Source organism: Phyllostomus discolor, chromosome 12 (assembly GCF_004126475.2).
Source record: "Phyllostomus discolor isolate MPI-MPIP mPhyDis1 chromosome 12, mPhyDis1.pri.v3, whole genome shotgun sequence".
NCBI classification, from domain to species: Eukaryota; Metazoa; Chordata; class Mammalia; order Chiroptera; family Phyllostomidae; genus Phyllostomus; species Phyllostomus discolor.
The window spans coordinates 34,688,864-34,713,062 of NC_040914.2; the positions used below are offsets into that span (position 1 = coordinate 34,688,864).

General features: G+C 48.7%; 1 protein-coding gene across 2 annotated transcripts in view; it reads left to right on the top strand.

Moving 5' to 3' along the window:
* TARS3 (threonyl-tRNA synthetase 3) overlaps nucleotides 1–24,199 on the top strand; it is a 37,717-nt gene continuing 13,518 nt past the window's right edge. Inside the window, exons 1-12 of one of the 2 annotated variants that reach the window (XM_028502333.2) lie at nucleotides 1–458; nucleotides 1,445–1,507; nucleotides 2,169–2,365; nucleotides 5,578–5,701; nucleotides 9,723–9,844; nucleotides 11,504–11,621; nucleotides 14,061–14,125; nucleotides 15,498–15,576; nucleotides 16,549–16,695; nucleotides 17,254–17,352; nucleotides 21,990–22,156; nucleotides 24,027–24,189. In XM_028502333.2, the coding sequence (XP_028358134.1) occupies nucleotides 132–458; nucleotides 1,445–1,507; nucleotides 2,169–2,365; nucleotides 5,578–5,701; nucleotides 9,723–9,844; nucleotides 11,504–11,621; nucleotides 14,061–14,125; nucleotides 15,498–15,576; nucleotides 16,549–16,695; nucleotides 17,254–17,352; nucleotides 21,990–22,156; nucleotides 24,027–24,189 (1,671 nt within the window). In that variant the 5' untranslated portion in view covers nucleotides 1–131. The remainder of the gene's footprint in view (nucleotides 459–1,444; nucleotides 1,508–2,168; nucleotides 2,366–5,577; nucleotides 5,702–9,722; nucleotides 9,845–11,503; nucleotides 11,622–14,060; nucleotides 14,126–15,497; nucleotides 15,577–16,548; nucleotides 16,696–17,253; nucleotides 17,353–21,989; nucleotides 22,157–24,026; nucleotides 24,190–24,199) is intronic. The other variant, XR_004900217.1, reaches the window with a different exon arrangement.

The following is a 24,199-nucleotide window of genomic DNA, read 5'->3' on the forward strand; positions in this document are numbered from 1 at the left end:
TAACGGCGGTCACGCTTCTCCCAGCGGCCGGCGCCCCGCAGCCGGTCCGTAGTAGCTGCGCTGCCCGATGAGTGGCCGCGGCCGCTCCCTACCACCCAGCGCTGCGTCGCTGGGCGAGGGAGGCGGGTGCCATGGCGACTGAGGCCCTGTCGGCGGAGACGGTGGCTTTGCGCCTGCAGCGGCAGGAGGAGGACATCACCTGGCTGTGGGAGGAGGTCCTGCGCCTGAGGGAAGAGCTGTTGAACGCGCCCGACCGGTGCCTGGCCGAGGGGCCATGTCTCACGCGGGATGTGGCGCAGCTCCGGGCCGAGAACCGCGACCTGCGCTACCGCCTGCACCGCCTGCGGGCGTGCCTTGCGGAGGAACTGAGCCACCAAGTGAAGCTGGAGAAGGCGACGCGGGCGGCAGCGGCGGCTGCGGCGCAGGACGAGGCCGGGCGCGTGGCTCCCGGCGCTCAGGTAGCGGAGCATGGGGACTCCTGGGGAGGGACCCGGTGGGACGCCACCTAGGCCTCGGGCGGCACTGCGACCCGCGACGTGCCCGCGCAGCGTTTTTCTCGGGAATGACAGGGGCAGGTGCGGGCGGCGCCCGGGGGGGTGTGCGGGGCCCGGTCCCGCCCAGACCCTGCGGCGTGCCCTGCTCTCAGGTTCCCTCCTGCGGAACCGCGGAGTGGCCTGGACACCGCGGAGTCCCTGCCTTTGCAGCAATCGCCAGACTGACTCCATGGTGCACCTGCTCAGCTTTTCCGTTAAATTGCCGCCACACATTTTCTTCAGTAGCAGAAATAGCATTTTCCATTGGTTGGAAGGAAAAAAAAAGCTGGCGCGTTTAAAGTTCTGTTCTTTCCTTGGGCAGGAGGACGGTAGCTACATAGGTGAACATTCCCTCTAAGGATGGCAGTTCTGAGCTAGTTAGAACAGGTGGTGGGTGGGGTTTTGTGTTGAGATCTGTATATTTAACATCATTATTTAATACGGGATTTTACTGTTTTAGTTCATTGAAGGATACATTATCTTCCTGTAACGTGATGCATTTCCTGAGTTCTGAAGGCTTTTTTAGACCATGGGATCTTTTTCAGTCCTTTCCCAAGGAAAACCACGGTAAAAAAAAAAAATCATGAAATAATGTGATTGAAGTCTCTGGTGGCAGCTACAGAACCATTTTCCAGTGACTTTAAAATACATTAAATATGTTAAAGTGTGTTGCCTGTTCTGAGCAAGAATATATGGAAATGCACAGGCAGGAAAGGCCAAACCTCAGAAAACACCTTGCCCGTTGGGGGTTGTAGGTGGTTCTCAGGACACCCCAGCTATGAGTCTCTAAATGCGGGGGGGGGGGGGCACTTGCTGCCTGCTGGCATGTCCCCCTCCTCTCTCAAGTTTCCGATGTGTTGCTCTGTCTTGTCATTGGTGTGAGTTGTTTACAATTTCCCTTTATTTCTCAGCCTCTTGCTAGTCAAAACCAAGAAAAGGACATTAAAAAGAAGGAAGAGGAACCTGACAGTGAGGTGAGTTGTTGCTGTGGAAATAATGTACAAGACTACGTGGCATTGAAATATGCTCATACAGTTAATACCTCGGGTTTTTCTGTTAAAAAAAAAACATAATTCCTAATCAAATTGCCATTCGGGACACAGTAGTGTATTTAAAGCTTTGCATTCTTTAGATTTAAGAAGTCTTAACTTGGAGATGAGCTAGCCCTGCAGCTGTGAACTGCTCCTTAGTCTGTATATGTTGAGACGGTTGAGCTCTTCCTTTGTGTTAAGTAAACTGGCCTTTGTTAGGAGTGAAGGGAGACTCCATAGCCTTAAAGGGCTGAGTCTAGTTGAAGATTTTAGACAACAACAGGCGGAACAGCTGGAGAGCAAGGTCAGCTGGTGTATAAGCACTGAATTATGTGACTCCTCATCCATGGGTATTGAACATGGGGAAGGGACATACCAGTGGGCGCAGTTGTTAGTGGGCCTGGGCTTGGAGCTAGACCATAAGAGCTGAGAAGGAGGTAAGAGGAGCCTTCTGAAGGAGGGCGGGATTGGAGGGATAGTAGAGACTGGCACCGGGCACGGCCTGTGGCATGCTGAGAAGGGGGCGGGACTTACATAATGCTGAGCTGTTGGTAAAAAAGTGTGCTGTGCATGTTAACCTTAGTGTCCGCTAATGATTTTTTAGGTGAAAAATCCACCAAATTTCATAAAGGAACGGTTGAAGCTTTTTGAAGTATTGAAGAAAGATCATCAGCTGTTATTTGCCACTCATGAAAAAAAGGAGGACACAAGCAATGGGATCACAGTAAGAGTGGCTGACGGGAGAACAGTAGAAGGGGAAGTCTGGAAGACAACGCCTTACCAAGTGGCTGCTGGCATCAGGTAAACCATAGTTTGGAGAAGCTGTCAGTATCGAGTATTGTAAGCCAGGGCTTGATGAAACGTGTTCTTGGGGACTATTCAAATCTTTCCTTCTTACTCATTGACTAGATCAGATGAAATCAGTTATTTTTTTTTTACCCCCTGTCTTCTGATGAGGCCATTTAAATGAGTAATCAAATATCAGAGCACAATCTCATCCTCTTAGAACATCCAGATTTTAGGGTTTTCGTAAAAGCGTAGAGTAGAGGAAAATAGAGTAGAATTCTTGACAGGCTGCATGACTTGACTTGGTTCATTGCCAAGGTTTGAGTTTTTGCAGGTTTTTAGCTGGACTCAGGGTCAGGAGACGTAACTCAAGCCAGTGTTCCACCAGTAGCTGATGTCGGATAGCTCGATGGACCAACTTGGGCAGCTCCTGAAAGCTTTGCAAGCCTGTTTCCTTGCATCTTCTTTGAAATAATAATACTTTCCCCATTTACCTTATGAGGTTGTAAATAGTCAATGAAATAGTATATACGAAAATACTCTGAAAACTGAAGTGTCTCTGGGAATGTACAAAAGGCTTATTAATTGTAGATTGAAGATGTTTGTGTTAGGCTTATTATCAGCCTGAATAAGTACTTTGACCTTCCTGGAATTTAAATACATTAGTGAAGGTGTGTTGTTTGGACTAACGTTAATTCCCAGCGTTGAGTACAGAAGTTGTGACTCCAAACCACCGTGTAAATAAGCACCTGCTATTTTACCAGCAGACTTTGCATCAATGGAAATGCTTCGATTTCCCTCGAAAGCCATGGTTAAGGTCATATTTCTTTTTTGGCCTGTGTCACATCATGTACCCTGAAGGCTGTTCCCAGCCCATTGCTGTATTTTCCAGGAGAGGTGGATCCATGTGCTAGAGAAAAATAGGTTTTGAGGCAAAAGTAACTTTATGTTCACTGATAAAGAGTCAGGTTGCAAGTCCTGCAGAGGCATTGCGGGAGTGTCTAAAAATAACACTGTCCAAGACCAAAGGACGGGCAAAGCAGTGGTCCTCATCATTTTGCTATCAGACAGCAGAGCTCCGGACCAAAATCCTAGAATGGGATATCGAGACACATTTTAAGGATAGATGAACATTATAACCCACCCTGATTATTTGTCACGAACCTCTGTGGATTAAACAACGTAGCTTCAGGTCGACTTTACTGTGCTTTTCCAAGCTGACAGATCAAATAGGCAGAACTTAAGGTTACGTGTGTTTGAACAACAACACTGTGAACTAGACTTGGGGACTGCTCACCGGTCTCTGTGTTCTGCAGGTAGAGATGGCACCTGTCTCTCGGCCCCTGTGGCCAGTCTTTGCACTCCTCAGAATCTTAACAAAATGCAGGAACATGCAGTTCGTGTGCTGTGGGTAAAACGGCCATCAGGCATGTACTCAGTAACCAGGTGAAATGACAGCAGAGCAAACAGAACGTTGAAGAAAAGCCTCTTCAAAATAACTCAGGTGAAAGGAAATAAAAACAAACACAGAATTCTTAGGAAATACTTCTAATGAGGAGAATACATGTCCAGACGTATGGACTGTATCCAAAGTGGTGACCAGACACAGATTTGTAGTACAGAAGGCTTTTATTTTAGAATAAGAAAGGCTAGAAAGAAACAGACTAAGAATTCAACTCAGACAGTTAGAAAAAGAACAATTAAGGAGGAAACTCTAGGGAAGAGTATTTACTGAAAAACAGGTAGAATAAATAAAGATCCAGTGTGGTGGCCAGCTATAAAAAAAAGTTTAGAAATAATAGCTTTATTAAAGTATGCTGCTTGCCCCCTTGGTTAACAGAGAGTTGGTTGCATAGGTAATTATCCCTGCTCATTTACTATGCTGTAGGTGGTTACCGTTTACAGATGATGAAAGAATATTGCTAATTACTCAAAGAGAAGGATGTTGTAGATCAGGGGAAAAGTGGTTGAACTGGTTATACTCCCTCCTAAGGAGGTTTAGCACAGATTTTAGGAAGTTACTTTAGAGATATGCACTAAACATTTGCTGCCTCAATCCAGGGTGAGGGAGTTTTAGCAAAAGCAAGTCTCAAAGCAGCCTAGGTACAATGTAGGCCTGGTTCCCTACAAGAGAACCTATCCATGGGCGTGGGTCCTGTTTGCCAACCTCGCTTCCCACTGGCCTTTCCGAGTGGGGGCTGGGCTACATTTCCCACACCACTCGGAACAGTCCCCTGTAGAAGTAGGTTCCCAAATAATGCATAGAACGATACTGCTGAGAGTGCGTTTGTATTGGTGTACATAATTGATCCAAAATCATAGAAGGACGTACAGCTAGTGGACATGCAGTCATTTCTGGGTGGAGGGACTGAGGACGCTGTTCTTTTTTTGGTTCTTTTCTGTGCTTTCCAGGCTTCTTAACATGTTATTTTTGTCCATTTTTGAACAGTAAATTTTATTTAAACAATAATGCACAAAAAAGATTAACATCTAGATAGGGAATAGGCAAAGGACATGGGCAGCTCATAGAAGTAAAACTGGCCAATAAACATTTCCTTGAGTTAATCAAATAAATCAAATTAAAATAATTTCCAACATGATATTGGCCATGATTTAAAAAACCTTCTGAGACACGTGGAAGTGGTGCACTCAGATAGTCGGTTCAGAAACCTTTCAGAGGCTCATGTCTTTTGACCTAGCAATTCCACATCCGCGGGCTTGTCCCAGAAAACGGTCCCAGAGGCCACCGAGCCGCCTGTGCAGAGGCGTCTGCGCAGGAGTGGAAGCTTTCTTAACGACTGTGCCGCTTCTGGGCTTGGCTGGAAGTCTGTCTGTTGGCAGGGCTGGGAGAAAGCGGGCTCTAAAATTTCCATGGCAACCATGCTTTTTAAAAAGTGTGTGTGTGTGTGTGTGTGTGTGTGTGTAAAGGAGGGGTAGGATGTACCGGAATGTTATGAGTACTTACCTCTGGGTGCGAAGATGTGTATGTGATCTTTGTTTCATTCTCTCTTCCAAGTTCATTACAGTGAACATATATTCCTCTTGTACTTAAAAGAAATGTTACAGAATAAAAAACTGATCTGTCCCAGTGGTTTGCACTGGTACTTTCTATCCTCTTGGGAAAAAAAAAAGGAAACAAGCCCCTAGGAATTATTTCAATCCTTTGTTTTAGCGAATCATTCTAGCCCAGGATAAGGTTAACTGCCGAGTGGCTTTTCTCTCACTAGTCAAGAACTGGCTGAAAGCACAGTGATAGCCAAGGTCAATGGCGAACTGTGGGACTTGGACCGTCCGCTGGAGGGGGACTGCACTCTGGATCTGCTGACGTTTGATGATGAGGAAGCCCAAGCTGTGAGTATGGGACACCTAGCCACCAGGCTCGGGCTGCTTTTGTTGGAACAACATGTACGGAGCCCCATTCGGAGTCAAGAATGATGCCTTTTGTGGCCCCGTAAGGTTTAAAATGCGTATATTGCTGTTCCATAGTACTTCATAAGTGTTTATGGAATGATCATGCACAAATACATACATACCAGGTTTTTCAAGTAGCTTGTATTTATCATGTCTCAGAATAATTTTTTCCTAAAGTGTAATCATTAAATCAATGTGTATTTGAAATGGATTTAAAAAGACTTAAAGGTGGATCTACTTTATAGTTTAATATGTGTAGGAGAATTTAAAAAATGATCAAGACTCAAATACTCTTTAATTACATGTAATGGTCTAAAATAGATTCCACATGTTCATGTAGCTCTCTGGTAAACATGGCCAGCTTAACGTGGGATTCTCCGGTCAGGTGGTCCACTACCTGCATAAACCTAACCTATGACTAGCTGAAGTTAAACCTATGATTAGCTGAACTGTGTGTGATGCTTATGCTAAATATCTTGATTTATTATTCCAAAGTATAAGAATGCTGTTATAATTACTTTCTCTTTAAAACATGCAGAGCATAACCATTAATACATTATTAACGAAGCCATTTTCAAAAGTGACTCAGAAAGCAGTTTTTAAGGGGAGTAAGTAGCTTTATCGTATTATTTAGTGTTTCTCAGTGGTCCTTAGCAGCTGTCACCTAACTGCATCCCAGGTGTTGTCAAATGCTACCTATTCCCTCAGTCAGCTGACCAGTATCTGAGGCGCTGGGCACATGTGTCGGACCCTGTGGGGCCCCAGTGGACGAAGCGTGGAGCCCCACCTCGGGGCGATTTCACCCCGGGGGGAGGAGGCAGTAAACAAGAGAACCAACAGCCGGAGCTTTCAGAGAGTGTCGGTCTTGGGAGAAAGTCCAGCAGGAGCTGGAACGGAGCGCAGGCGTGACAGACTCTGTGACCGTCTCCTGAGGGCATCAGCCAGCCCTGCCCTCGGCGATGCCAACCCGCTCCATGCCCTCCTTCCCTGGCTCCCCTTCAACGGTGGCTCCTAAACTCTTTGAATCCGTTAGGTGTTTGATGGCGGGGGATGGGGAAACCTGCCGAATTTCACGTGCCATGGAGGCGTCGGCGTCTTTGGAGTTCTTTTCCTCTTTGAGTTCAATGACATCATGAGAAAGACAACATTGCTTCTCATGGTCACGGTGGGGCGCCTGGCTTCCCATTGTGGGGCTTCCATAAATGTGTGTGGCCGTCGGTGAAAGGGACAAGAAACCCAGCCCCTGACAGGCATTGTCTCCTTAAGTCCCAGGTACCCTGGCAAAGGTTGAAAAACTGCGTTCTACAGTGGAAGCCACTGGGCCTCAGAATGGCTAAGTCGCTTTTCCAAGACCCTGATGCTTCTGTTAGTGTGATTTGGCAACAGAGATTTTGTTGTTGCTCCTGGATTCTGTTTCCCTGTTACGATGGACCCATTAATGAGATTTTGAACATCAACCAAGTTATGAATATTGAGCGCATGTCCATTGAGCGCATGTCCATGAGAGAGAAACCCTATAGGAAAACAATTCTAGAAAGCTCAGATCTCCAAAATGATAAATGAATGATTTTGTAAAAGCATTTTCTGCTTTACTGAAAAATTCATGTCTCTTATACAGCAGACACGTAGACTCTCATTTTAAAAGATGACCCTATTTATAAGAATATTTAGTGCGTAATGCATCATATGAAAGAAGTACTTTGGCCCTCTAGATAAATTCATGTGCAAAATTGCAGTAAAAAAATATTCCCGTAAAGTTGATAAAGACGCACACGAGAAACAAGGGATGTTTTATGAAGTGACACAGCTTTCAAGTTTAAAGCAGAATAGGTACTCCCTGTTGTACTGCTCAGTAACAGACTATACGCAGGCACACACACATTCTACTTGAAAGCTTCGGTGAAATCCCAGGAGCCGTCAGGGGCACGCAGCTCTGTGATGGAGGACACAGAAGATACATACTGGGAAGGACGAACAACAAACAGAAACTTACGTAAGAGCTGGAGCTGCCTGTTCTGCAATGTGGGTGCAGTCATGGTCCGGGGCCTCTCCCCGTGGGTGGTGGCCCGAACCTGGGCGCCCCCTCTGGTTTCCAGGACGCCCCCATCTCCCCTCCCATCCTGCGTACTTTCTCAGCCGAGCTGACAGTTAAGACTCCTTTCTTTTAATATTCTCCGTGGCAAACCTCTGGCTCCTTCTGTCCTCTTGCTGGCTGCTGCTTCTTCATCCGCCTCCAAACGTTAGGAAGTCCCCAGTGCTCGGCACCAGCCCCCTTCTGGCCTTCTCCTGTCCTGAGCTGTCACGTCCCCTGGTCAGCAGCTTCCTCTCTGCTCTCTGGAGCGACACAGCCCTCTGTCTTGCATACGCTGCTGCCCACAGGGTGTCTCCACCTAGACGTCATACAAGCAGTGTCAGTTCAGCGGGTTAAAATCAACTTTGAACCCCAGACTTCAGACCCAGGTGCTCAGCCCAGGGTCCTGGAGGCTGTGCGTGACAGCTTCCCGCCCCTCAGCCCCAGTCCCCGCCCCTCAGCTCCAGTCCCGCCCCTCAACCCCAGTCCCCGCCCCTCAGCCCCAGTCCCCGCCCCTCAGCTCCAGTCTCCGATTGCTCGGCCATGTTACTGTCACAGTGCCCACTGGGCCTGTCCACCACCTCTGTCCAGGCGCACTGCCCAGGGGGTTGTCCCCCCCACCCCATGCCTCCTGGAAATCCATTCTGGTCCTGCTACCAAAGGACGTTTTAAAACGTAAATTGAGCCATTTCCTTTCTGCTTAAACCCTGTACTGTGTCCTATTGCATTCAGAATAAAGTCTAAATTCTCCCCCAAGGCCCTGCCCCAGTAACTGGCCCTTTCTGCCCTCTCCAGCCTTTCTCCAGTCACTCTGTCCCCGCCCCTGCGTGGTACCCCCACAGGCCTTCCCGGGGCCCATTGGTGGGGGGCTGGCACTGCCGTCTGTCATTCCAGTGCCCGGTCCCTCTCCCAGGGACTCCTGTCTGTCTGCGGTTGTGACTTGTGTCTTTCGGTCTCGTATCGCTAACACAGTGTTCGCACAATGGCTATCTGAGCGTGGACAGGGCATCGAAGAGGAGATGTGACCGATGCTGGGCGGCAGCCTGTCACCCCGACACCCACCAAAGCAGAGGGCTCTGCCCCGAGGACTGACCGTGTGGGCGTGTCTGCAGATCACGTCTGGCCACTGCCCTGGCCGGGGTGGTACAGGGTCTGCCCAACGAGCTCGCTCCCTCTGCTCTGACTTATTTTATCAAATAACTTTCTCATCGTGATTTGTTTCCTCTTGAGGAAAAGGACTTGATTATCTTGTTCCTTTGGCGTCTCTATTTATTTGGTGACCGGTCAGTTTTAGTGTGTCCCCAAGCCGTGGATTCCTTGGGAATTCAAAACCAAGTCAACCTTCTGAACTTGTCGCACCCATGACCCGCCCTCGGACTACAGTGAATTAGCTACCCGTTCCCTGCCTGGGGTCTCTGCAGCCAGGGGGCGCTCACTCCCTGGCGACGCCCTTTTCTCCAGCGCCGTCTCCAGAGGTCCTCAGTCCCACGCTGGCCAGCACACGAACACCGCAGCCACGTGGATGCCACGTTCCATGAACAGCAGCAGTGTTTTGCATGAGCAGCCACTTCGGCCCGCTCTCTCCGCTTCCGGCTCGGGGGCCGCGCCTGGGCCGGGGGAGGGGAGCCAGGTTTCCGAGTGGCCGCCTGGGCCGAGAGCAGCAGTTTCACACCAGAAACAAGCAGGCGGACAGTCCTGGTGGCGTCGAGGGGAGGGCTCAGAAAAACAGTCCCTTCTCTGTGGGCACCAGAGGTCTGTTTCCTTCCAAACAGACGCGGCCCTGTGTCCCGTTGTTCATCCCCTTAAAAACTCACCCACTCGCAAACTGGGTCCATCAGCCCTTTCCATGCGCTCACTCTGACAGCCGGGGGCCATGTCCTGTGTCCGCAGGTGTACTGGCACTCTAGTGCCCACGTCCTCGGGGAGGCCATGGAGCTGTACTACGGGGGCCACCTGTGTTACGGGCCGCCCATCGAGAATGGATTTTACTATGACATGTTCGTCGAGGACAGGTAATGCCCCTGAACAGTCCCTTCCTGAACGCGTGTGTTTTTAGCTCCGTGTTTTGTGATGGCTCCCTATTAGTGTGGTGGCTGTATATGTTCAATAATATGATTATAGCTTGGTTAATCAGTTTTTGAAAAAAAAATTGTAAGGAGTTTAGATGCAAAGGTAGCTTCTTAAATGTTTTTCTTTTCCTAGAAGGAAGCGACATGCTCTTTATCTAATCTGGGACTTGGTAAGAGGGGCGTACTAGTGAAGACCAGAATCTCAAGGTCAACCCCTGGGAAATAGTTCAGGTTTTCTCCGTGATAACTGAGGGCACTGTCTACCTTGGGCAGACGCCTCCCACGGGTGAAGACCAGAGGGGTGGTTCACGGGGGCCTCACCTTCAGAGCTCTGTGCTGGAGGGCCTCAGCGTCAGGCCCAGCCCCTCCTTCCCCGGACTCCTCAGACATAGCTCTGCAGGGCACCGCCGGCTGCCAGAACTGAAGTCCAGGGGTCCTTCCAGTCCCCCTGCTCCCCCACCACCCCAGCACCCAGGCCTCAGTCCAGCTCTGCCCATTGGATCTCCTAAGTAGATCCCCCACCTGCCTCTCCTCTCTCCTCCTCTCTCCTCCCTTCGTGTACAGCCAGCACGTCTCTTGCCTGGACAACTAACGGCACATTTCGCCTCTCCCTTTCACCTCCACGCTGTTCAGCTCATCTCCCCAAGCGAGCCTCTAGTCCTCTGTAGCTCCTGCTGAGGGGCTCCTGCAGCGTCATCTCCTGTCACCCCCACCCCAGGACCCATTCCTCCCACAAAACCTTGGCTGCCTGCTGTGTGCTCTGTGCCGGGTGCTGGTGACGGAGCAGTGAGCACACCAGTGTTGCTGGAGGAGCCTACAGCCTGGTGGGGGGAGACACACAGTAGACCGATAGCCACCTCCCACCAGGTGGTGACCGGAGGTGTGAAGGACAGACGCCAGGGGTGGGCAGGTCTGTGTGCCGTGACAGGCAGGTGGCTGGGAAACAGGACGTGACACTGAAGCAGGCCAGGACGAGGGAGCGAGCTCTTGAGCTACTGGGGGGATATTTATGGGCCTCCGGGGACAGAGGCTCGGTGAGACAGCCCGGGCGTGGGAACACGTGCATCTTGTTTGAGGAGCGACAGGGAAGCCCGTGTGGCCAGCAGGGGTGAGCGTGCAGCGGGGGGCGGGGGCGAGTGAGAAGGGCAGTCAGCCGAGGCCTGGCAGGAGCCGATGGCCCCCGTGGGCATCCTGCCCCCACACCTCATTCTCACTCTCACTGAGCTGTCTCCCACCCTGGACCCCACGGTCAGTGAGCGCAGGGACGTGGTGAGCACCAGAGTCCACGCTTTTGCATTCGCGCCGGATAGAACCCTGTGAAGGGTGACAAGGACAGCGCAGAAGTAGCGCAGGCCCCGCCGCAGACACCGAGGGCGGATCGCTCCGTCTACGCACACGCCTCTCGCCCTCTCCGAGCAGTGGGAGTGTCTGCCTTCTGACCAGTGCTTTGGCCTCTCTGAAGTCCCGGGGCCCCAGACTCCAACTCCCTCCATCGAGGAAGCACGTCCACGAGTGGCAGAGGCTGCGGGGCCAGGGGCCAGGCAGCGGAGCCCGCCCGGCGTCTGAGGGTCGGTGCTGATTCTCGCCCGCTCTGCCTTTCAGAGCCGTGTCCAGCTCGGAGCTGTCGGCGCTGGAGGCCCTCTGCGAGGCCATCGTCAGGGAGGAGCAGCCCTTTGAGAGGCTGGAGGTCAGCAAGGACGTCCTCCTGGACATGTTCAAGGTGATTTCTGGGAGCTGTTTGCCATCAGACAACCTGGGGCTGGGGGTGTTAAAAATAATCAACATAGACAAGTTTTTTTGTTTTTGTTTTTGTTTTGCAAATAATTGGCTGTCGTCACCATATTGTTCCAAACAGTTGGTTGTCACCAGTCACTTCAGGTCCATTTTGTACTATTTCTTGAAATTTTTAATGCAGATGTAGGGAGGTAAAGGGCCAGATGAATAGTTTTTTTCATAAGTGTGTTCGTAAATCTGGTTAATTCTGAGCATTGTTAATATTTGGACTCCTGAATTCAATGATATTTAAAATACCATATATATTTTTCGCTTTTTTTTCCCTTGAGGGTTTTCTTTCTAATTTTTCTTTTATTTTTTAGATTTTAGTCTAGGGTAACCTGTGTAAAACTTCAACTTTTTTTATATATTGTTTTGACCAATGTACTTAAATATATTATTTTCTCTTTTTTGTTTTTTTTTGTTTAAATATATTCTTAATTTTATCTTTTAAATCATATGTATCAGAAATGTCATGTAATTTGAAAGCACAATATTGTTAGTTTTGTGGGCTTGTATTAAAAAAATAGATCTGGGCTCTGGCTGGTGTGGCTCAGTGGACTGAGTGCCAACCTGTGAACCAAAGGGTTGCTGGTTCGATTCCCAGTCAAGGCACATGCCTGGGTTGTAGGCCAGGTTCCCAGTAGGGGGCACACAAGAGGCAACCACACATTGATGTTTCTCTCCCATTCTTTCTCCCTTTCTTCCCCCTCTCTAAAAATAAACAAAATATTTTAAAAATAAATAAACAAATAAATAGATTTGAGGTTTGGTAAAAGTGATAGCCACTCTTTTGTGTGTGTGTGTGTGATAAAATATCCAAAATATACAATTTCCCATTTTAACCATTTTTAAGTGTGCCATTCTGCGGCAATAAATACGTTCACACTGTCCCACCGTCTCCACCATCCACCTCCAGAGCTATTTTATCTTCCCCAGCTGAGACCCTAAACCCACCAAACACTAACTTTCCATTCCCTCGACCTCTCTTTCTGTGTTATGAATTTTACTACTCTGAGAAGCTTGCATAAGTGGAATAATATAATGTTTGTTATTTTTGTGACTGGCTGTTTTACTCAGCCCCAGGTCCTCCCGGTTCACCCATGTTGTAGCACATGTCAGAATTTTTTCCTTTTTCGAGGCTGAATAATATTCCATCAATGCATAACACTATATTTCATTGATTCATTCGTTAGTGGACCCTTGAGTTGCTCCCGCCTTTTTCATGTTGTTAAAAACGGTGCTATGAACATGGTGTGCAAGTACCTGTTCAAGTCCCTGCTTTCGGCTCTTCTGGGTGTATGCCCAGATACGGGATTGCTGAATTATATACAGATTCTGTTTTGTGTTTTGGGCCAACGCCATACTGCTTGCCACAGCACCTGCGCCATTCCACATTCCCACCGGCAGTGCACGGGTGTTCGGTTTCTCCACATACTTGTCAGCACTTACTTTCTGCTTCTTTGTTTGTTTTTTGCTAGTAGCTGTGCTAATGGGTGTGATATATGTAGTATCTCATTGTGGTTTTGCTCGGCATGTCTGTAATACCTAGTCATGGTAAACATCTTCTCTTGTCCTTACTGACCACTTACATATCTCGTGTGGGGAAGTGTCTGTTCAAGCCCTTTTCCCATTTTGAAATGGGTGGTGGTTTTCTGTTGTGGAGTTGCAGTTCTTTATATATTTTGGATATTAATTCTATATTAGAAATGTGATTTGCACTTTTCTCCCATTCTCTGGGCTGACAACTAAACTCAGTCAAACCGTTGCAAAGAAAAGTGTGTGGATTTGAACATACCAGTATGAAACAGTTGAGTCCTGCAAATCTGTTTTTTTTTTCTTTCCAACAGCTACCTTCTCTGAGTAGTTATTTAACATAAGGCGGCGGCACCGTGGTAGTAGTGACAAAGGCAACAAAGAGAGGAAAAGTCTCTGTTACGTGTTTGAATGGGATGATAGGATCATTTGATATAAACTCTGTTTTTACACAAACTAATGTAGCTGTTTCCACAGAATTGTATGCATTTCATGTAATTAACATTGGGATCTTCTAGAACACTGCTGTCCAAATAGAAATACAATGTGATCCACAAATCGGAGCCACATACGTGATCTTACATTTTCTGGTAGCCTGTTTTAAAAGTAAAAGAAAGGTGAAGTTGATTTTTATAACATTTTATTTAACTCAGTATTATCAGACTATCACTTCACCATGTAAGCAACATAAAAAAGTAACAACACAGTTCTAAGCTGCAAGCTCTCGGTATCCCTGGGGCCCAACACCCAGGGCACATGCACACCCATTCAGTGTTTGTTGGAGAAAGTAAATTTTTTTTCCTACTTAAACATTTTATGTAATAATATATAAATCTATTTTCCTTTGCAGTACAATAAGTTTAAATGCCGCATTTTGAATGAGAAGGTTAACACTCCAACTACCACCATTTACAGGTAAAGTGTGTGTAAATTTTAAAACTGCTCAGTGTGTAAAATTTTTTAAAAGATTTTATTTATTTATTTTTAGAGAGAGGGGAAGGGAGGGAGAAAGAGAGGGAGAGAAACATCCATGTGTGGTTGCCTCTCGTGTGCCCCCTACTGGGGACCTGGCCCGCAACCCAGGCATGTGCCCTGACTGGGAATCGAACTGGTGACCTTTTGGTTCGCAGGCCAGGGCTCAATACACTGAGCTACACCAGCCAGGGCTCAGTGCGTAAATTTTAAAACTGTTAACTTGAAGGTGTTAGCGGGACAAGCAGTTTATCTTTGGGTGGCTGTTTATCTCTAAATTTGCATATTGACATACCACTTTAGTTAGGGGCTCTGAAATGTTATCACCAAAGAGAAGTTATTATTTTCTTATTTGTATTCATCAGAATGATACTGAAACCCAAATTTTGCTTTCTGAGTGTGAGCTGTTACACAGCATCTTGTTCTCTGTGGGTGAGACAGTGTTCAGCCAGGGCCTTACATTTTGGGGGGCTGTTGGGAAAAGACTTCCTGTTTCAGCCCCCCCCCCCATTCTCACTGAGGTGGCAGTGGGAGTGGCCACCTCCCCACGCAGGGGCTCTCTGCCGCTTGCCATACTTACTCCCCACCACCCAGTGGGTGCCAAAAGCATCAACCTTCCTGCCTTAGCTGGATGTTCACAGTGAAACGATTCAATTCACTGAGCCATACCAGCCAGTGAAACAAACAGAAAATGAGGGAAACCAAAGGCGAAGCAATGATACAAAGAGGCAAGTGAAAGCTGCACACTGGTAAACATCGGACTCCTGAGCCCCTTTCCATTCATCCGCCTTTTCAGCTGCCTTAAGGATTTGCCTCCCCACTTCTGTGAGCTATGGCCTGTGGCTGCTGCTGTGAGCAGAGTCCGGGGTTCGAGCTGGGGTTCACTCTCACCTTGTACATATTGTGGGTTTGGTGAAGTGTGATCTTAAGGTGAGGTGTCGAGTTGATGCACTTCGTGTGCATTTCGGATGACTTTGGTTTTGGAATTTTTGATTATGCAACAATGGGCGGCTTTTAAGAGCCTTGGGATATCACAGTTCCGAGCGGTATCTCTGTATGGTTTTCTTTTTCCAGAAGAGTCTGTAGCTTTTGAATCTGGGCAAAGAGGGGAAGACTGAAATCTGAGGCTAGATGAATCATCTTTCTCCTTTACCATAAATTAAAACTTAATTTAAGCTGCCCCTAAGTGAAAAATTGCCCCCACAATATAAAATCAGGGAAAATCCTTCACTAAAACATGCGAGAATGTGGTTCATGATGGGTAATCTGAAAAACCATAACTGTGTGTGGGCGTGTCTTCACTGTTCCATTATAGGTGCGGCTCTCTAGTTGACCTGTGTAAAGGCCCCCATGTGAGACACACTGGGAAAATTAAAACCATAAAAATTTTCAAGGTAAGGACTTACTACTTTTAATATAGCAAACTTAACGTAGACTAAATAATTAGGGATTTCAATCATATCTTTTATAATGTGAACATCATGTTATTTTTAAAAACGCTTTATTATTTGATTTTTACATGGGCTCCTAAAAATAATTTTTTAAACAAATTTGATAATTAGGATATTACAGACAACATTTTTAAAAAGATTTTATCCAGTTTATTTCCAGAGAGAGAGAAAGGGAGAAAGAGAGGAAGAGAAACATCATTGTGTGGTTGCCTCTTGTGCACCCCCTCCTGGGGACCTGGCCCACAACCCAGGTGTGTGCCCTGACTGGGACTCGAACCAGCGACCCTTGGTTCACAAGCCAGCGTTCAATTCACTGAGCCACACCAGCAGGGCACATACAGCTTTTGATTATCATTTAATCTGACTCTAAGTGTTATAATGCATTTCTCTTCCATTTGCTATTTAGTGATATTGTGGTTTTCTTGAATCACCCTGATGTGAGCAAGAACATTTATGTGCATATAGAACATGCCCTGTAGGAAAAAAGCCAAGGCCAAAGGGGACAGGGTGGCAGAACGGAGAAAGCATTGCCCTGGGAATCGAGAGGCACGAGGCTGACTTGTAGACCTGACCTTGACTTCCTCCCACGTACACAAGCGCTGTTGGCAGCTCAGTCGTTCACCATGAGCCGCGGCCCTGCCCGGCCGAGCTTCCCTTCCTGTCTGCTCTTCCTCCGCTGCTCCCCCGTGGCCATCACGGCTGCTGTGTGGCGTTCCCGTCTGTCCACCATCTCTCACTTTCCCTTCCGAGAACCCACGGCACACTCTTTCCGTAACTGGCCGCTGGATTTAGACTGGGCAGGAGTCGTTAGAACCCGTTCAAGATCCTTTACTGGAAAATGGGAACATAGTTAAGACTGATTTAATTGATGACAGAATGTCCGACACGCTCAGTGAGACATGGCTTGGTGTTTAGAATTCCTGCACGTACTGGGAGGGCAATCCCGAAATGGAAACCCTGCAGCGGGTCTACGGGATTTCCTTTCCCGATAACGAGAGGATGCGAGCCTGGGAAAAGCTGCAGGAGGAAGCCAAGAGCCGAGATCACAGGAAGATCGGGAAGGTAGGCCGGGCGTCCCCGTCCCTGCCGGGGTGCCACCTGCCCTGGTTGGCTTACGATGATGTCTCCAAACTAAATTGCTTGAAAAATAGTATTTCGTCTCCCATGTTCTACTTTGCTGGCACTCACAGTTTGTGATTGAGTTCTTTCCTGCTGACACCCCAGGGCCTTCTAACCTCTTTCCTCCCTGTATCTCTTATCAGACTGAAAACATTACCCCTTGTCTCATTTGTATCATGATGTAAAAAAATAACAATTTAAGGGTTTTATTTATTTATTTTTAGAGAGGGGAAGAGAGGGAGAAAGAGAGGGAGAGAAACAGCAATGTGTGGTTGCCTCTCATGCGCCCCCTACTGGGGACCTGGCCCACAACCCAGGCATGTGCCCTGACTAGGAATCAAACTGGCGACCCTTTGGTTTGCAGGCCGGTGCTCCATCCACTGAGCCCCACCAGTCAGGGCAAATAACATTGTTTTTCGAAACTTGTGCATACTTTGAGAACATGCTGTGGATTTGGGAATTCACAGTGAAATTTGAAATCCAGTTCCTGTTTTACTCTAGGATCAGGAGCTTTTCTTCTTCCATGACCTGAGTCCCGGAAGCTGTTTTTTCCTGCCCAGAGGAGCCTTCATTTATAACACCCTCATGGATTTCATACGCGTAAGTGAATTGCTGGAAGGTTTTATTCTTATTCAAATGCATTTTGTATTTCACTGTTTCCCTTCATAGTAAAATGGTCAAGCATTTCCATTCACTTTATTTTAGTATCATTAAGAATTTTGAGCCTAGCAGAGAAATACCGGATTGTGCCTTTTAATAAAAGCATTGAGATGAATTGTATTTTCCCCAAATTAAGTGCATTCTTGTATTGTATTAATGCCATTGGTGTGCGTGTAAGTTTCTGGAGCGCACACAGCACAGAGGTGAGCATGAGGCAGACGCACCGTGGAGCTCCTAGTGACAGTAGGGAAGGAAGGTGGTCCTGTCAGGTCCAGGGTGCTGACCAGTGAAGCATCGCTTCCCAGAATGCGGCCCGTGGGGTGCTGCTGCTCCGCCACCGTCTGTGGTGGTTTGGCAGCTCCAGGGCAAAGAGCGGGAAGACCGCTCTGAAAAATACTAGTCCTCTGGCCAAGTTCATAGATTACTAAGTCTCCGATAGGACTGTGTGCTGTAAGTACTGTTCACATGTGCTCCATGTGGACTACTGGGGTTACATTTCCTTTCCTTTTTAAAAACAATTTTATTTATTTATTTTTAGAGAGAGGGGAAGGGAGGGAGAGAGAGAGGGAGGAAGAGACGTTACGCTGAGAGAGTAACATTGATCGAGTCCCTGTCACACGTGCCCTGACCGGGGACCAAACCTGAACCCAGGCCTGCACCCTGACCAGGAATCGAACCTGAGACCTCCTGGTTTGTGAGGGGACGCCCAACCCCCTGAGCCACACCGTCGAGGCTACATTTCCTTTCTCGTGCTCCTCTTGTCTGTCTTGCAATCCGTGATCACCTAACACTTTCATTGGCCCCGTTTTCTAAGCGCCTGTCTCTAATTGGTCCTCACCTTCCTGTCAGGACTCCTGACACTCCTCGCAGCATCTTCTGGTGATTTGGGTAGTAAATTTTTTTTCCCAAATTTGATCTTCTCACTGCAGAATTATCTCTTAAGACTTCTTTTCATCATCATCCTGGTTTCCCCCTCCATCTCTTTTCTGTGCTGATTCTCTTCTTTCCTGATCCCTCTTCCCCGCTTCTCTCTCCCTCATCTGGGGAAACGCTTTCCCCAAGAACCTCCTGGGAAAAAGGGTCCGTGGCATGATGTGCTGGTTACTCTCTGAGTCACCTGTCTCTTTTTCTTCCACTTCTTTTCTCAAGTGATGCCCCAGGAGCTGCACTCTGTGGACTTGCCCCCCTGGGCTCATACCTTCGTAGGGATTGGCCATGTGAAGCCATCATAGATCAGAGAGCAGAGCGGCGAGACTTGAAGAGTCACTGCATATTATTGGAGACATGTGCACGTGGTGATGGTGCGCTGTCTCTGCTTGAACTCTAGGTGGGGGGCGGAGTGTGCAGAGAGTAAACAGAAGCCTCCGTTGGTGGCCTTCAAGGAGTCTCTTCTCTCTTATAGATGCAGGACAGACCTGGCTGATGGTCAGGCCCAAGGTCTGATCATGTGAATTGCAGAGGTGTGCAGCCATTTAAGTACGCAGCCCCCAAGGTCTCTTATGCTAAGGTAAGGGCACAGGTAGGCAGGACGGGGCCCCGAGTCTTGGAACGGGAATGTTTGGCAGACAGAGATGAGGCGGGTGACTTGGAACTCCCAGATACCCTTGTCTGAAAAAATTGGCCTTTCTGTGCAACACACACACACAGACACAAATGTTATAGGGACTCGAACTATTTCTTTCCTTGGTTTTCTGTTACATGGTCTTGCCTCTTCCCATACGTAGTCTTTTGTTATTAATATGCTAGGTGTTGCATACAGAAATAACTAGAGACGCTCTTGGGTCAAAAAGTGCAGGACAGTTAGGATTCAGTTCTGTTCTCCCTGGGCCCTGGTTCCACCCTTCAAATCCCCTTGTCTTCTTAGAGGAAGTGCCCCGGGCATACGGCTGAGTGGCTTTCTCGGTGTTCTCAGTGCAGGGTGTCTGTGTGAACATCAGCTTTCATTCTACTTGGGTGAATACCGAGGAGCATGACCTCAGTGTCACAGGGTGAGCTTGAGTTTCCAGGGAGATGCGAGCCGTCTTCTGAAGGGACCGTCCTTTCCTGTTCCTGCCAGCGGTGTGGACGGGCTCCTTCGGTGAAAGTCCCCAGGCTCACTGTTTCCCCTGCTGGGGTCTGATCTGCCTGACGATGCGCTGGCGCCGGCTGGGACGTGGGGTGGGGAGGACGGTAGCCCCCTCACTCCTCCGCTCGTAACCCACTTGGAGAGTTTTTACCGCCTGCTCCCACACCTTTGGATTCCGTGCATTTCCACACTGAACTTGTCTTCGCAGACACTTAGTGTCTCAAAATCTTGACCTTCTGTGCCGGGATGGTCCTGACAGGTGAGCCAAGGGTTTAACTGAAGAGCGACTGGTGAAGGAAGTATTTACAGAGGTGTGGGCCTGGGTAAGGGAACTCACAGGGGCCGGTCCTGAACCCAGGGATTCCCAACGCAGGTCCCCCTCCCCCTCCACCAGAGGAGGCGAGAAGGAATCATGTTACCTGAACCCAGAGAGAGCTGAAGCCTTGGGAGAGGCTGCTGGATAGAAACTGTACGAGCTCACAGTGCAGGACACAATAAACCCAGAGCGAGGGAGGAGTGGGGGAAGGGAATAAATACACTGACCTCTGTCTTCTGCCGCCCTCTGGCTGCCTTCAGAACCTACCTCTCCTTGGTCAAACTCAACCGCAAGTCAGAAGGCAGGAAAGCCGGGTGGTATCCTCCACAGAAGTTCCGTTGTGGGGACACAGAGCAGGGCTCAGAGGACAGGAAAGTGGGTCAGGACAGGGCAGGGCAGGACAGGAGGTGGCCCATGAGAGGAACCAGCACAGCTCCCCACCTTTGGTGACTCAGAGTCAGCTTTGGTCCTTTGCTTGGAGGGAGACATTTGTTTGTTCACCCCAGGACCGTCAGCCAGCGTGTCACCATGTGGGGTGGGGTCAGCTCGATGCCATTGGGAACCCAAGCTGTGACATTAGCCACCATGGTGCCCTGCGTCCATGCAGGCAGGGAAGAATGTTTAATGCAGCAGGTCCGGCCCCAGCCCGTGGAAATGGGTGCGAGTGGGCAAGTCAGAGCTGCCGCTGCCTCCCACCACCTTCTCCACCACTTCCACCCCCTCCACCCCCTCCACCTCCTCCACATGCCCCTTTCCCTGCCGGCACCTCAGACGGGCAGGGCTCTCCCTGGCGGGTCTGCTGGTTTCCCAGGGCGTCTAAGGAAGTGCCATAAACTGAGTGGCCCTGAGTCCCAGGGAGGTATTGCCTCAAAGTTCTGGGGGCCAGACGTGGGGAGGGAAGGGGCCGGCAGAGCCACGCCCCATCTGGAACCTGGGAGGGAAGGGGCCCCTCTTTGTGCTTCTCTCGAGAGGGGTGGTGGGTCAGCTAAGGTTGGTGCGGTTGGTGCGCCCTGGCTTGTCAGGGCCTCGCTCCGGGCTCCGCCTTCACACAGCCTTCTCCCGTGTGTCTTCACGTCACCTCTCCTCCACGTGTGTCGTCTGTCGGTCTATCTCTCCCCAAATTTCCTTTCTGTAGGGGCATCGCTCCCATTGGAGCGGGACTCATCTAACAACCTCCTCTTAACTCAGTCACCTTGCCAAAGCCTCTGTGTCCAAGGAAGGCCCCACTCTGGGGTCCTGTGGGCTGGGACTCCAGCCTATCTTTTTGGGGGGATACAATTCCACCCCTAGTAGTGGGTTGCCCACACCTTCTTCCCAAAGGACCCGAGTTCTCAGTGATCCTGCCTGGCGGGGGTTGCGAGGGTTCATGGAAATGCCCGAGGCTCCCCGCTGCATTCCCGGCGGAGTCCTCCTCACTCCACTGTAGCTGTGCACTGCCTTCCTCTGTAACTGGGGTCAGTCCTCCCGGCCAGGGAGTCAGGCATTCTCTGCCTGTTGGCTCGGTAGCCTAGGGGTCCCCGTCCCCAAATGGGCTCAGCTTCCAACGGAGATGTGTCTGGTTTTTTTTTGTTGTTGTTTGTTTGTAAAAGCATTCTTTCCTTGGGCACCAAGGCCCATTACTGAAAGAGATTCTAAAGCTTTAGAGATAAAGAAAATATTCTAAAAGTTTCCAGAGAGAAAAAGCCAAAGACATAGCACTGGGTAGCAGAACGGCAATGAAATTTCCAGTGAAAATGCTAAAAAACAGAAGACAGGACCAATGCCTGAAAAATGCGGGCCCCAGAAACTCTGTCAGCCAGAAGTGGGCCTGTGTCCCGCCCCGCCCCTGCGGCTCCAGCTTGCCCAGGTCCGCCGAGGCCCAGAGTACGTCACCTTCCTCTCCTCTGCTTTCTCTTTGGCTCTGTGGACTTAGGCTTTTATAAATATCTCAATTCCTGATTTCCAGAGAATTCAAGCATTCTATACTGCGTACTATTGCGCAATATAAAGTAAATATACATAACATGAAAATTCTACTGAGCATGCGTTAATCTTCTTTCACGATGCTGGAAGGACCACGCCTGCAGCTGAGGGCATGTTCATCCTCAGTGGATACGGACCGCCCTGAGTGTCAGACACCGGCTCACGGCCTGACTTTGCCTGGCTCTGTGGTCTGCTCTCGCCGGTGTAATGAGATTCAAGTGCGTTTCCTTGCAGGAGGAGTACCACCGCCGTCACTTCACGGAGGTGCTGTCCCCCACCGTGTACAACAGCAAGCTCTGGGAGGCCTCGGGCCACTGGCAGCATTACAGCGAGAACATGTTCGCCTTCGATGTGGAGAAGGACACCTTCGCCCTGAAGCCCATGAACTGTCCGGGGCACTGGTGAGCACTGCACGTCACGCAGACCTTTGCACGGGAGTGCGGGGCCCACTCCCTCACAACGAGCTTTCAGTGTTGTTCTGTGTTTTGGTTTGGGGAGTTAAGTGATTCCTTTGACCTGAAGGATGCTGGTTACTAGTCATCTTTGCCAAGTTATTTCACTCTGGAGAGTGAGTTTCCTGTTTAAGAAATGGTTGATCTTTGGCAGGTGTGCAGTGTTAGCTGGAAACCATTTAATTTTTTTGTGCTTCATAGAGGTAATATTATGTACCAATCTTTTTTTTGTTTTAAGTTTATTTATTTATTTTTAGAGAGAGGGGAAGGGAGGGAGAAAGAGAGGGAGAGAAACATCAGTGTGTGGTTGCTTCTCGTGTGCCCCCTACTGGGGACTTAGCCCTCAACTCAGGCCTGTGCCCTGACTGGGAATCAAACCAGCAGCCCTTTGGATCGAAGTCCAGTGCTCAATCCACTGAGCCAGACCAGCCAGGGCTATGTATGAATTTTTATAAATTATTACAGTATTTCTCTTCATAGTCATAATACACTTCAAATACATGCATTTGCCAAACATTTTGCTCTTACATGTTGTTTGGATTGATTATAAGACCAGTGAGATTGTAATGAATGGGCAACTGGGTTTCATTGATTCCGAGATAACTTTTCCTCCCACATTTCGATGTCTCTGACATTGAGATGCACCTATGATTGGGGCATCTTAGCACTATATTGTAATTTAATGAATGGGTTATTTTTATTCTTCGTGGTGCACAAAGTAACGGCACATCTTTCACTCAGTGTTGTCTTAGACTCTCTGCAAAAATACAATTATCATAAAGTTGGTATGCAAATTAAACTTGTAAGACAAGCCAGTTGTACAACTAGGAGTGAGCAGACACGATTCTCCATGCCAGAAACAAAATTCAGTTATTGTAGTTTTGCATCATCGACATAACACAGTTTCAAGTAAGTTGACTGTAGAAGGTACCTATTGAAACAAACCTCTGAACACTGAAGAAAACTTTGTCCTTTTCAGTAGATGCTGGAAGAAGTTCAGCTTTATGCTGGCAGCATGTAAACAATATTCACGTACCTTTAGTTGCTTGAAAACTGGCAGGTAAATGGTCTATAACCTCTCTTTTTAAGCAGAAGGGGGAGGTCTACCTAGTGCTTTGCATTCTCTAAAACACTTGCGTTAACAACTTCTTAACTCAGGTTCCCATGAGGTGCCACTTGAAGCTGTAGCCTGTGGTTTCAGCTCTAATTCTGAGGAAGGCCGAGTGGAAGCAGAGAACGTAACTTTATATTTTTACACCTCTGAATAAAAAAGTCAGACATCAGTGGCTTAGTGGGGAGCGGGCACAGGGGCCGCTGGAGTGCTTTCTGCAGAAGGGAAGCCATGAACTTGACGGAGAGCGTCAGCCACAGTGCTTGGTGCTAGAAACACAGAGGGGACTAAGGCAGCCTCAGGGAGCAGAGCGGGGCAGGGACGAGGTACAGAGAGCCAGTTTTTAAAAAGTAAGACCAATGTCAAAATAATCACCTGTTCCAGGTCCCCCTGGAGCCCAAGGGAAGCCTAGCCAGCCCTGTCTGGGGAAGGCTCCACCCATGAGGTAGCCTTTGAAATGAATTGTAAAGGGCGAGTGGAAATTCACTGGGGGAATGGGAATAGGGATTTCTGGTTCTTAGGGCACTGTAGTGATGCAAGTTCACGGTTCAGTAATTCACAGGAGAAGAAACGTTCTTAAAACTTGTGATCTAAGAAGCAGGGTAAAGCGTTTACAAATCTTGAGGTGTAACTGTAATTTGTTAGTATTTAGTTACTTAATCCTTCCCGTGCTGAGTGAAAGCTGTGTGTTTATTGCCTCTTCTCCAGTCTAATGTTTGCCCATCGTCCACGGTCCTGGAGGGAAATGCCTGTCAGATTCGCCGATTTTGGAGTTCTCCACAGGAACGAGCTGTCTGGGACGCTAAGTGGCCTGACCCGAGTCAGGCGCTTCCAGCAGGATGACGCGCACATCTTCTGCACGGCCGAGCAGGTGAGCCGCC